Here is a 14,116-nt window from a genome sequence, read left to right as displayed (position 1 = left end):
ACCTTAAGCAATTATTTTAAAAGTTGATAAGGAATATAAGCCTAGACGTAACTGTGCAGGATATTCACACAACCTGTTTCTAGGACATTCTTTTGCCGTTTGTTCAATAGTGGCATCACCCAGTACAAGGATCACCCGTGCGTTGAAATCACACGCAAGGGATACTGGTATCAACCTTGGCTCACTGGGTAGCTCTCTGGCCTCTGAGTTAGTTCAATTCGCACTCCAGAAACTTGAGCACATAATGTAGGCCGACACTGCAGTGCAGTACTGAGGGAGTGCTGCACTGTCAGAGGTGCCGCCTTTCGAATGAGCCGTTAAACCGAGGCCTCATCGTTCATTCTTCCTTACACCAAACATCCACTTTCCAGCAGCAGTCACTCGATAAACTAACGGGTGCAGGGACCCTGGCAGATTTTCCCCTGCTGAGGCCAACTGTGACACCCGGCTGTTGCCCTGGCTGGGATCAGCTAACTCAGCACAGACTGGGTGGGAGTCAAAGCTGGGGGCTTGTGGTCTGTGTGCTCGAGCTTCTCGATGCCTTCACCAATTGAGAGGTGGGACAGGTGACTAAAAGCTTGGTCAACGATGCTGCCCCTTTAAGTGTGCATTGTATATGCACTGAGACTGTCCACACAATGGAACCATCAAGTAGACAGATTTTGAGCTATGAATCAAGTTAATTAAATCACTTTGGGGCAGTTTCTGTCTGATTTATTCTCCTTCCATAGGACTGAGGCGGTCCGTTGCTGACGTTGTCTGCTATTGCCCTCTGCTGGCCAGGGCTAGAAAGTGGACCTGCTGATTCAAATCATTTTCTTTTCCCAGGTGCCACACGGGATATCGGCTCGGCCCTGACTCGAATGTGCATGAGGCATCGGAGCATCGAAGCCAAGCTCCGACATTTCACCAAGTGAGTGTTTCATTATTTAGATTTAATGATTCAATAAATTATTTGGTCTGGGGTTCGACGGACAAAGGCTGCCCATTGTGGTACTGAGTCATACAGTAAGCTGAGTTAGTTGATCTCGGATTGGGCAATGGGTTTTACAATGGGTTTCAGTGCCTGGGGTTAGGGAGGAGTAGGGGTGCTACAATGGTTGCCCGGGGTGTTAGGGGTGCTACAATGGGTGCCCAGGGTGTTGGGGGTGCTCGGGGTGTTAGGGAGGGGTAGGGGTGCTACAATGGGTGCCCGGGGTGTTAGGGGTGCTACAATGGGTGCATGGGGTGTTAGGGGGGAATAGGGGTGCTACAATGGGTGCCTGGGGTGTTAGACGAAGTGCGATCCATACCAAGTCCTCAACGGTGGAACAGGCGGATGACGGTGGTAACTCTGAGTCACTTTGGTTCAGGGGCTGCGAGAAGCACCACAATGGCTGTGAAGGCGGAAGAAGGCTGCAGCAGAGAGGGGTCTCCAGTCGTCTCGGTTTTTCCTTGCCACTGGACCCTGGCCCCTTTTCTGTCAAGGATCGTGTGGTGGCTGGCTGTGCACCAACCACCCCACGCTAAAAGATACCACGCACAGGCGTCCTTCAGAGGGATCTACATTTACCTCTACAACACGCCAGCGTAAAGTCCTGTGGCGCTTACATGCCCACATTGTAGTAGAGTCTGTGGATCTCGGATTGGCCTCCACAGCCACCTGAAGACCCACAAGTAGATGACTGATGAAGGACATACCATACTCGAATTAGAGTGGTCGCTGATGATGATGAGGGGGGAGTAGGGGTGCTACAATGGGTGCCCGGGGTGTTAGGGGGAGTAGGGGTGCTACAATAGGTGCTCAGGGTGTTAGGGATGAGTAGGGGTGCTACAATGGGTGCCTGTTGTTAGGGAGGAGGAAATCGGTCAGAGCTCCCTCTTTCCGTTCACGTGCGTAGATGTCGGGCAAGATGAGTGTTGTATTTGACTATGATGTCCCCCATGGTTGAATAGTTGCCAATGCGGGCAAGGCTCACACATGAGGAATGTGCCCCGTAGAGAGGTGCTAGAGGGTGGCCAGCGCCCGTGAAACTGTATCCCAACAAGAGTTACATGCCTTCAGGAGAATGTTGAGGGGAAAAGAGAGATTCTCATCCTCAGTAAAAACAAAATGGTTTCATGAAAAGGTTGCACAGAGCAGCTAGGAATGTTTTCCGTATCATTGTCTGTTGGGAGCGATGTCTCTTTATAAAGTGATGGCATTGCCAGTGCTGCCAATGCTGCTTCTCTCTCCCCCTCTCTCTCATGGTCAGTACATTGCCATTTCCTTTCTTTAGTGCCCTGATGGAGAGCCTGATCAACCCTTTGCAGGAGAGGATAGAGGACTGGAAGAAATCCGCCAACCAGCTGGACAAGGACCATGCCAAAGGTACAACTGTGAACTCTCTCTCTCCCTCTCCTAATTTGTAGATTTGATCTTGGATGAGCGCCAAGATCCAAAACTTCAGCTCCTTATCGACCTCAGGGAATTCAGCAAAAGGCTGTGATGTTTTGCCATTTTCAGCCAGCAGTTGACACTGTGACGCTTTGTAAATCACTGAATAGTTCAGTGCAAAAAATGTTTGGAGATAATTTTCATTGTCTCTCCCTGGGCTGTGATCTGTGGGGTGGATCGCACGACCTTTATAGAACCCATTCCTATCAATGGACTGATTATCAGGCGGTTTCTATAAAGGGCGGGCAATCCAGAAGATGTAAAGCGACCACTTAGCTTTTGCTAAAAGCTCCCATGTAAATCTTATTTCTAATATTTGAATTTAATTTTATAAACGAAAATCCCCCATAACTCGATGCTCAATGCAGAAATATACAGTGTCTTCCTCCTCTGAAGTAGTATCCCATTCATCTGTTCCAGTGATGCAGTGTGGGCACACTTCATGAACAGCCATGGGATGGGAATTCATTGTGATATGTTATCACTCCAATCCAAATATGCCAAATTCCTCCATAATATTCCTAGTGTATAGAATCCCAATGGATTGAATCCACTCCCATTCATTCCCAGTGTATAGAATCCCAATCGATCTAATCCACTCCCATTCATTCCCAGTGTATAGAATCCTGTCTATGGAATGCCAGTCTGGGTACAAGATTTATGATGCTGATCCACGTGACACACTCTTGATGTTTCAGTGGTGTCAGAGCCCTGCGTGTTAGTCCGGACTGAACCCCTACGCAGAGTGAAACATTGCTTCTTCTCCCTCACAGAGTACAAGCGAGCTCGGCACGAGATCAAGAAGAAATCGTCCGACACCCTCAAACTTCAGAAGAAAGCCCGGAAAGGTGAGTGACCTGCTCATGGGCATCGGTCTGCCGTGACTTAACACCTGGATCAGATCCAACTCTCCAAAACAATGTCACAACTAATTTAAAGCTTGCAAACACTCGCATCATATCTGGATCACCGAAACAGTTGTAAATGTTCCTGTGCAGCTTCAAACATTATCCAGTTTCCTGATACTCAGCCCATCGCCCCTTTCTGGACACCAGACACTGCTCTATACTCAGCCCATCGCCCCTTTCTGGACACTGGACACTGCTCTATACTCAGCCCATCGCCCCTTTCTGGACACTGCTCTATACTCAGCCCATCGCCCCTTTCTGGACACTGGACACTGCTCTATACCCAGCCCATCGCCCCTTTCTGGACACTGGACACTGCTCTATACTCAGCCCATCGCCCCTTTCTGGACACTGGACACTGCTCTATACCCAGCCCATCGCCCCTTTCTGGACACTGGACACTGCTCTATACTCAGCCCATCGCCCCTTTCTGGACACTGCTCTATACTCAGCCCATCGCCCCTTTCTGGACACTGGACACTGCTCTATACTCAGCCCATCGCCCCTTTCTGGACACTGGACACTGCTCTATACTCAGCACATCTCCCCTTTCTGGACACTGCTCTATACTCAGCCCATCGCCCCTTTCTGGACACTGGACACTGCTCTATACTCAGCCCATCTCCCCTTACTGGACACTGGACACTGCTCTATACCCAGCACATCTCCCCTTTCTGGACACTGGACACTGCTCTACACTCAGCCCATCGCCCCTTTCTGGACACTGGACACTGCTCTATACTCAGCCCATCTCCCCTTTCTGGACACTGGACACTGCTCTATACTCAGCCCATCTCCCCTTACTGGACACTGGACACTGCTCTATACTCAGCCCATCGCCCCTTTCTAGACACTGGACACTGCTCTATACTCAGCACATCGCCCCTTTCTGGACACTGGACACTGCTCTATACTCAGCCCATCGCCCCTTACTGGACACTGGACACTGCTCTATACTCAGCCCATCTCTCCTTTCTAGACACTGGACACTGCTCTATACTCAGCCCATCGCCCCTTACTGGACACTGGACACTGCTCTATACTCAGCACATCGCCCCTTTCTAGACACTGGACACTGCTCTATACTCAGCACATCTCCCCTTTCTGGACACTGCTCTATACTCAGCCCATCGCCCCTTTCTGGACACTGGACACTGCTCTATACTCAGCCCATCTCCCCTTACTGGACACTGGACACTGCTCTATACCCAGCACATCTCCCCTTTCTGGACACTGGACACTGCTCTACACTCAGCCCATCGCCCCTTTCTGGACACTGGACACTGCTCTATACTCAGCCCATCTCCCCTTTCTGGACACTGGACACTGCTCTATACTCAGCCCATCTCCCCTTACTGGACACTGGACACTGCTCTATACTCAGCCCATCGCCCCTTTCTAGACACTGGACACTGCTCTATACTCAGCACATCGCCCCTTTCTGGACACTGGACACTGCTCTATACTCAGCCCATCGCCCCTTACTGGACACTGCTCTATACTCAGCCCATCTCCCCTTTCTAGACACTGGACACTGCTCTATACTCAGCCCATCGCCCCTTACTGGACACTGCTCTATACTCAGCCCATCTCTCCTTTCTAGACACTGGACACTGCTCTATACTCAGCCCATCGCCCCTTACTGGACACTGGACACTGCTCTATACTCAGCCCATCTCCCCTTTCTGGACACTGGACACTGCTCTATACTCAGCCCATCTCTCCTTTCTGGACACTGGACACTGCTCTATACTCAGCCCATCTCTCCTTACTGGACACTGGACACTGCTCTATACTCAGCACATCGCCCCTTTCTGGACACTGGGCACTGCTCTATACTCAGCCCATCGCCCCTTACTGGACACTGGACACTGCTCTATACTCAGCCCATCTCCCCTTTCTGGACACTGGACACTGCTCTATACTCAGCCCATCTCCCCTTACTGGACACTAGACACTGCTCTATACTCAGCACATCGCCCCTTTCTGGACACTGGACACAGCTCTATACTCAGCCCATCTCCCCTTACTGGACACTAGACACTGCTCTATACTCAGCACATCGCCCCTTTCTGGACACTGGACACAGCTCTATACTCAGCCCATCTCCCCTTACTGGACACTAGACACTGCTCTATACTCAGCCCATCTCCCCTTTCTGGACACTGGGCACTGCTCTATACTCAGCACATCTCCCCTTTCTGGACACTGGACACTGCTCTATACTCAGCACATCGCCCCTTTCTGGACACTGGACACTGCTCTATACTCAGCCCATCTCCCCTTTCTAGACACTGGACACTGCTCTATACTCAGCACATCTCCCCTTTCTGGACACTGGACACAGCTCTATACTCAGCACATCTCCCCTTACTGGACACTGGACACTGCTCTATACTCAGCACATCGCCCCTTTCTGGACACTGGGCACTGCTCTATACTCAGCCCATCGCCCCTTTCTGGACACTGGACACTGCTCTATACTCAGCCCATCGCCCCTTTCTGGACACTGGACACTGCTCTATACTCAGCCCATCGCCCCTTTCTGGACACTGCTCTATACTCAGCCCATCGCCCCTTTCTGGACACTAGACACTGCTCTATACTCAGCCCATCGCCCCTTTCTGGACACTGGACACTGCTCTATACTCAGCCCATCGCCCCTTTCTGGACACTGCTCTATACTCAGCCCATCGCCCCTTTCTGGACACTGGACACTGCTCTATACCCAGCCCATCGCCCCTTTCTGGACACTGGACACTGCTCTATACTCAGCCCATCGCCCCTTTCTGGACACTGGACACTGCTCTATACCCAGCCCATCGCCCCTTTCTGGACACTGGACACTGCTCTATACTCAGCCCATCGCCCCTTTCTGGACACTGCTCTATACTCAGCCCATCGCCCCTTTCTGGACACTGGACACTGCTCTATACTCAGCCCATCGCCCCTTTCTGGACACTGGACACTGCTCTATACTCAGCACATCTCCCCTTTCTGGACACTGCTCTATACTCAGCCCATCGCCCCTTTCTGGACACTGGACACTGCTCTATACTCAGCCCATCTCCCCTTACTGGACACTGGACACTGCTCTATACCCAGCACATCTCCCCTTTCTGGACACTGGACACTGCTCTACACTCAGCCCATCGCCCCTTTCTGGACACTGGACACTGCTCTATACTCAGCCCATCTCCCCTTTCTGGACACTGGACACTGCTCTATACTCAGCCCATCTCCCCTTACTGGACACTGGACACTGCTCTATACTCAGCCCATCGCCCCTTTCTAGACACTGGACACTGCTCTATACTCAGCACATCGCCCCTTTCTGGACACTGGACACTGCTCTATACTCAGCCCATCGCCCCTTACTGGACACTGGACACTGCTCTATACTCAGCCCATCTCTCCTTTCTAGACACTGGACACTGCTCTATACTCAGCCCATCGCCCCTTACTGGACACTGGACACTGCTCTATACTCAGCCCATCTCTCCTTTCTAGACACTGGACACTGCTCTATACTCAGCCCATCGCCCCTTACTGGACACTGGACACTGCTCTATACTCAGCCCATCTCCCCTTTCTAGACACTGGACACTGCTCTATACTCAGCCCATCGCCCCTTACTGGACACTGGACACTGCTCTATACTCAGCCCATCTCCCCTTTCTGGACACTGGACACTGCTCTATACTCAGCCCATCTCTCCTTTCTGGACACTGGACACTGCTCTATACTCAGCCCATCTCTCCTTACTGGACACTGGACACTGCTCTATACTCAGCACATCGCCCCTTTCTGGACACTGGGCACTGCTCTATACTCAGCCCATCGCCCCTTACTGGACACTGGACACTGCTCTATACTCAGCCCATCTCCCCTTTCTGGACACTGGACACTGCTCTATACTCAGCCCATCTCCCCTTACTGGACACTAGACACTGCTCTATACTCAGCACATCGCCCCTTTCTGGACACTGGACACAGCTCTATCCTCAGCCCATCTCCCCTTACTGGACACTAGACACTGCTCTATACTCAGCACATCGCCCCTTTCTGGACACTGGGCACTGCTCTATACTCAGACCATCTCCCCTTACTGGACACTAGACACAGCTCTATACTCAGCCCATCTCCCCTTACTGGACACTAGACACTGCTCTATACTCAGCCCATCTCCCCTTTCTGGACACTGGGCACTGCTCTATACTCAGCACATCTCCCCTTTCTGGACACTGGACACTGCTCTATACTCAGCACATCGCCCCTTTCTGGACACTGGACACTGCTCTATACTCAGCCCATCTCCCCTTTCTAGACACTGGACACTGCTCTATACTCAGCACATCTCCCCTTTCTGGACACTGGACACTGCTCTATACTCAGCCCATCTCCCCTTACTGGACACTGGACACTGCTCTATACTCAGCACATCGCCCCTTTCTGGACACTGGACACAGCTCTATACTTAGCCCATCTCCCCTTACTGGAAACTGGACACTGCTCTATACTCAGCACATCGCCCCTTTCTGGACACTGGGCACTGCTCTATACTCAGCACATCGCCCCTTTCTGGACACTGGACACTGCTCTATACTCAGCCCATCTCCCCTTTCTAGACACTGGACACTGCTCTATACTCAGCCCATCTCCCCTTTCTGGACACTGGGCACTGCTCTATACTCAGCACATCGCCCCTTTCTGGACACTGGGCACTGCTCTATACTCAGCACATCTCCCCTTTCTGGACACTGGACACTGCTCTATACTCAGCCCATCTCCCCTTACTGGACACTAGACACTGCTCTATACTCAGCCCATCTCCCCTTTCTGGACACTGGACACAGCTCTATACTCAGCCAATCTCCCCTTACTGGACACTGGACACTGCTCTATACTCAGCCCATCTCCCCTTTCTGGACACTGGACACTGCTCTATACTCAGCCCATCTCCCCTCACTGGACACTAGACACTGCTCTATACTCAGCCCATCTCCCCTTTCTGGACACTGGACACAGCTCTATACTCAGCCCATCTCCCCTTACTGGACACTAGACACTGCTCTATACTCAGCCCATCTCCCCTTTCTGGACACTGGACACAGCTCTATACTCAGCCCATCTCCCCTTACTGGACACTAGACACTTCTCTATACTCAGCCCATCTCCCCTTTCTGGACACTGGGCACTGCTCTATACTCAGCCCATCTCCCCTTACTGGACACTAGACACTGCTCTATACTCAGCCCATCTCCCCTTTCTGGACACTGGACACAGCTCTATACTCAGCCCATCTCCCCTTACTGGACACTGGACACTGCTCTATACTCAGCACATCTCCCCTTTCTGGACACTGGGCACTGCTCTATACTCAGCCCATCTCCCCTTACTGGACACTGGGCACTGCTCTATACTCAGCCCATCTCCCCTTACTGGACACTAGACACAGCTCTATACTCAGCCCATCTCTCCTTTCTAGACACTGGACACTGCTCTATACTCAGCCCATCTCCCCTTACTGGACACTGCTCTATACTCAGCCCATCTCTCCTTTCTAGACACTGGACACTGCTCTATACTCAGCCCATCTCCCCTTTCTGGACACTGGACACTGCTCTATACTCAGCCCATCTCCCCTTTCTGGACACTGGGCACTGCTCTATACTCAGGCCATCTCCCCTTACTGGACACTAGACACAGCTCTATACTCAGCCCATCTCCCCTTACTGGACACTGGACACTGCTCTATACTCAGCCCATCTCTCCTTTCTAGACACTGGACACTGCTCTATACTCAGCCCATCTCCCCTTTCTGGACACTGGACACTGCTCTATACTCAGCCCATCTCCCCTTTCTAGACACTGGACACTGCTCTATACTCAGCCCATCGCCCCTTTCTGGACACTAGACACTGCTCTATACTCAGCCCATCTCCCCTTTCTGGACACTGGACACAGCTCTATACTCAGCCCATCTCCCCTTTCTGGACACTAGACACTGCTCTATACTCAGCCCATCTCCCCTTACTGGACACTAGACACAGCTCTATACTCAGCCCATCTCCCCTTTCTGGACACTGGACACTGCTCTATACTCAGCCCATCTCCCCTTTCTGGACACTGGACACTGCTCTATACTCAGCCCATCTCTCCTTTCTGGACACTGGGCACTGCTCTATACTCAGCCCATCTCCCCTTTCTGGACACTGGACACTGCTCTATACTCAGCCCATCTCTCCTTTCTGGACACTGGGCACTGCTCTATACTCAGCACATCTCCCCTTTCTGGACACTGGACACTGCTCTATACTCAGCCCATCTCTCCTTTCTGGACACTGGGCACTGCTCTATACTCAGCCCATCTCCCCTTTCTGGACACTGGACACAGCTCTATACTCAGCCCATCTCCCCTTACTGGACACTGGACACTGCTCTATACTCAGCCCATCGCCCCTTTCTGGACACTGGACACTGCTCTATACTCAGCCCATCTCCCCTTACTGGACACTGGACACTGCTCTATACTCAGCCCATCTCCCCTTTCTGGACACTGGACACTGCTCTATACTCAGCCCATCTCTCCTTTCTGGACACTGGGCACTGCTCTATACTCAGCCCATCTCTCCTTTCTGGACACTGGGCACTGCTCTATACTCAGCCCATCTCCCCTTTCTAGACACTGGACACTGCTCTATACTCAGCACATCTCCCCTTTCTAGACACTGGACACTGCTCTATACTCAGCCCATCGCCCCTTTCTGGACACTGGACACTGCTCTATACTCAGCACATCTCCCGTTTCTAGACACTGGACATTGCTCTATACTCAGCACATCTCTCCTTACTGGACACTAGACACTGCTCTATACTCAGCCCATCTCCCCTTTCTGGACACTGGACACAGCTCTATACTCAGCCCATCGCCCCTTTCTGGACACTGGACACTGCTCTATACTCAGCCCATCGCCCCTTTCTGGACACTGGGCACTGCTCTATACTCAGCCCATCTCCCCTTTCTAGACACTGGACACTGCTCTATACTCAGCCCATCGCCCCTTTCTGGACACTGGACACTGCTCTATACTCAGCCCATCTCCCCTTTCTGGACACTGGACACAGCTCTATACTCAGCACATCTCTCCTTTCTGGACACTGGGCACTGCTCTATACTCAGCCCATCTCCCCTTACTGGACACTGGACACTGCTCTATACTCAGCCCATCTCTCCTTTCTGGACACTGGGCACTGCTCTATACTCAGCCCATCTCCCCTTACTGGACACTGGACACTGCTCTATACTCAGCCCATCTCTCCTTTCTGGACACTGGGCACTGCTCTATACTCAGCCCATCTCCCCTTACTGGACACTAGACACTGCTCTATACTCAGCCCATCTCCCCTTACTGGACACTGGACACTGCTCTATACTCAGCCCATCGCCCCTTTCTGGACACTGGGCACTGCTCTATACTCAGCCCATCGCCCCTTACTGGACACTGGGCACTGCTCTATACTCAGCCCATCTCCCCTTACTGGACACTGGACACTGCTCTATACTCAGCACATCTCTCCTTTCTGGACACTGGACACTGCTCTATACTCAGCACATCTCTCCTTTCTGGACACTGGACACTGCTCTATACTCAGCACATCTCCCCTTTCTGGACACTAGACACTGCTCTATACCCAGCCCATCTCTCCTTTCTGGACACTGGGCACTGCTCTATACTCAGCCCATCTCTCCTTTCTGGACACTGGACACTGCTCTATACTCAGCCCATCTCCCCTTACTGGACACTGGACACTGCTCTATACTCAGCACATCTCTCCTTTCTGGACACTGGGCACTGCTCTATACTCAGCCCATCTCTCCTTTCTGGACACTGGACACTGCTCTATACTCAGCCCATCTCCCCTTACTGGACACTGGACACTGCTCTATACTCAGCACATCTCCCCTTTCTGGACACTGGACACTGCTCTATACTCAGCACATCTCTCCTTTCTGGACACTGGGCACTGCTCTATACTCAGCACATCTCTCCTTTCTGGACACTGGGCACTGCTCTATACTCAGCACATCTCCCCTTTCTGGACACTGGACACTGCTCTATACTCAGCACATCTCTCCTTTCTGGACACTGGGCACTGCTCTATACTCAGCACATCTCTCCTTTCTAGACACTGGACACTGCTCTATACTCAGCCCATCGCCCCTTTCTGGACACTGGACACTGCTCTATACCCAGCACATCTCTCCTTTCTGGACACTGGACACTGCTCTATACTCAGGTGACACATTTGTCTACTATTAGAGGTAGTTTAGATATCAGTAGAACTGGACGTGACTGATGATTGTAAAATAACCCCAGCCTAGGCTCATTTGGGCTGTGGTGTTTGCAGGAGTGCGATGTTGTTTCAGAGTGCTGATACTCGATCCAATCCCGCTGTACAGGTTTGTTTTGGAGAGATGTGGTGGGGTACTTTGCCCAGATGTGCCCTCTCTTTTATGTGTCTGTTGTGACATGTCCTCAGTCACTAACACTGCTGTTCCCACTCAGGATATCTTCCTTCTCTGATGCTCTTCCTTTCTCCCTTTACTCCTCCCTGTAGAACTCCTCGGTAAGTCACATATCTGATGGACACGGCTTTTTCTCCTCTCTCTCTCATATTTGCTATTTTAATTTATTCCACCTTGCACAATCAGTGTCCGGGCAAGTGCTATGATTGGATAAACATTTAAGATCATCCTATGGCATTGAACTGATTCAATGTTGAGTGTTAGTCTCACTCGGAGAAATCGAGAGGTAATGGGTGGGGAGCAAAGTGTAAATGTGGGCTTAGTGTTTGATGGGACAGCATAGAGGGAGCTATACTCGATATCTAATTCAATCTGTACATTAGTGGGAGTGTTTGATGGGACAGTGTAGAGAGAGCTTTACTCTGTATCTAACCTGTGCTGTACCTGCCCTGGGAGTGTTTGATGGGAGAGTAAGGGGGAGCTTTACTCTGTATCTAACCTGTGCTGTACCTGCCCTGGGAGAGTTTGCTAGGACAGTGTAGAGGGAGCTTTACTCTGTATCTAACTCGGGCTGTACCTGCACTGGGAGTGTTTGATGGGACAGTGTAGAGGGAGCTTTACTCTGTATCTAACCCGTGCTGTACCTGCCCTGGGAGTGTTTGATGGGGCAGTGTAGAGGGAGCTTTACTCTGTATCTAACCTGTGCTGTACCTGCCCTGGGAGTGTTTGAATGGACAGTGTAGAGGGAGCTTTACTCTGTATCAAACTCAGGCTGTACATGACTGGGAGAGATTGATGGGACAGTGTAGAGGGAGCTTTACTCTGTATCAAACTCAGGCTGTACATGACTGGGAGAGATTGATGGGACAGTGTAGAGGGAGCTTTACTCTGTATCTAACCCGTGCTGTACCTGCCCTGGGAGTGTTTGATGGGACAGTGTAGAGGGAGCTTTACTCTGTATCTAACTCGTGCTATACCTGCCCTGGGGGTGTTTGATGGGACAGTGTAGAGGGAGCTTAACTCTGCATCTAATCCGTGCTGTACCTGCCCTGGAGATGTTTGGTGGCACAGTGCAGAGGGAGACGCAGGCTGTATTTGCCCTGTGAGTGTTTGATGGGAGAGTAAGGGGGAGCTTTACTCTGTATCTAACCCGTGCTGTACCTGCCCTGGGAGAGTTTGATGCGACAGTGTAGAGGGAGCTTTACCTCTGTATCTAACCCGTGCTGTACCTGCCCTGGACGTGTTTGATGGGACAGTGCAGAGGGAGCTTTACTCTGTATCTAATTCAGGCTGTACCTGCCCCGGGAGTGTTTGATGGGCCAGTGTACAGGGAGCTTTACTCTGTGTCTAACGCAGTCCGTACCTGCCGTGGGAGAGTTTGATGCGACAGTGTAGAGGGAGCTTTACTCTGTATCTAACCCATGCTGTACCTGCCCTGGGTGTGTTTGATGGGACAGTGTAGAGGGAGCTTTACTCTGTATCTAACTCAGGCTGTACGAGACTGGGAAAGTTTGATGGGGCAGTGTAGAGGGTGCTTTACTCTGTATCTAACTCAGGCTGTACAAGACTGGGAGAATTTGATGGGGCAGTGTAGAGGGTGCTTTACACTGTATCTAACTCAGGCTGTACCTGCCCTGGGAGTGTTTGATGGGGCAGTGTAGAGGGAGCTTTACTCTGTATCTAACCCGTGCTGTTCCCAGCCTGGGAGTGTTTGATGGGGCAGTGCAGAGGGAGCTTAACTCTGTACCTAACACGTGCTATACCTGCCCTGGGAGTGTTTGATGCGACAGTGTAGAGGAATCTATACTCTGAATCTAACCTGTGCTATACCTGCCCTGGGAGTGTTTGATGGGGCGGTGTAGAGGGAACTTTACTATGTATCTAACTCAGGCTGTACATGACCGGGAGTGTTTGATGGGACAGTGTAGAACATAAGAAGTAGGAGCCGGAGTAGGCCATTTGGCGCTTCGAGCCTCCTCCGCCATTCAGTAAGACCCTGGCTGTATCTAACTCTGATATCAAGAAATGACTGAGCACACTGGATACAGCAAAGGCTATGGGCCCTGACAACATCCCCGCTATCGTGCTGTAGACTTGTGCTCCAGGACTAGCCACAGCTCTAGCCAAACTGTTCCATTACAGCTACAACACTGGCATCTATCCGACAATGTGGAAAACTGCCCGGGTATGTCCTGTGACCCTGTCCACAAAAAGCAGGACAAATCCAATCCGGCCAATTACCGCTCCATCAGTCTACTCTCA

At 51.4% G+C, this 14,116-nt stretch overlaps 1 protein-coding gene across 15 annotated transcripts in view; it reads left to right on the top strand.

Annotated features, from left to right (window-relative positions):
• Window positions 1–422: 422 nt before the first annotated feature.
• The window catches only part of LOC147116224 (protein MTSS 2-like), a 69,067-nt gene continuing 55,373 nt past the window's right edge, over window positions 423–14,116 (top strand). For 4 of the 15 annotated variants that reach the window (XM_085990978.1, XM_085990979.1, XM_085990977.1 and 1 more), the window contains exons 1-3: window positions 425–913; window positions 2,259–2,350; window positions 3,190–3,264. In XM_085990978.1, the coding sequence (XP_085847104.1) occupies window positions 864–913; window positions 2,259–2,350; window positions 3,190–3,264 (217 nt within the window). In that variant the 5' untranslated portion in view covers window positions 425–863. Of the gene's footprint in view, window positions 914–2,258; window positions 2,351–3,189; window positions 3,265–14,116 lie in introns of all 15 variants that reach the window. The other 11 variants (XM_085990987.1, XM_085990992.1, XM_085990986.1 and 8 more) reach the window with 6 other exon arrangements.

The sequence above is a fragment of the Somniosus microcephalus genome, chromosome 6 (assembly GCF_052327205.1).
Source record: "Somniosus microcephalus isolate GS21.2 chromosome 6, FLI_Smic_1.0, whole genome shotgun sequence".
Classification (NCBI taxonomy): domain Eukaryota; kingdom Metazoa; phylum Chordata; class Chondrichthyes; order Squaliformes; family Somniosidae; genus Somniosus; species Somniosus microcephalus.
The sequence above is the reverse complement of the archived record's forward strand: the minus strand, read 5'-3'. Positions and strand labels throughout refer to the sequence as shown.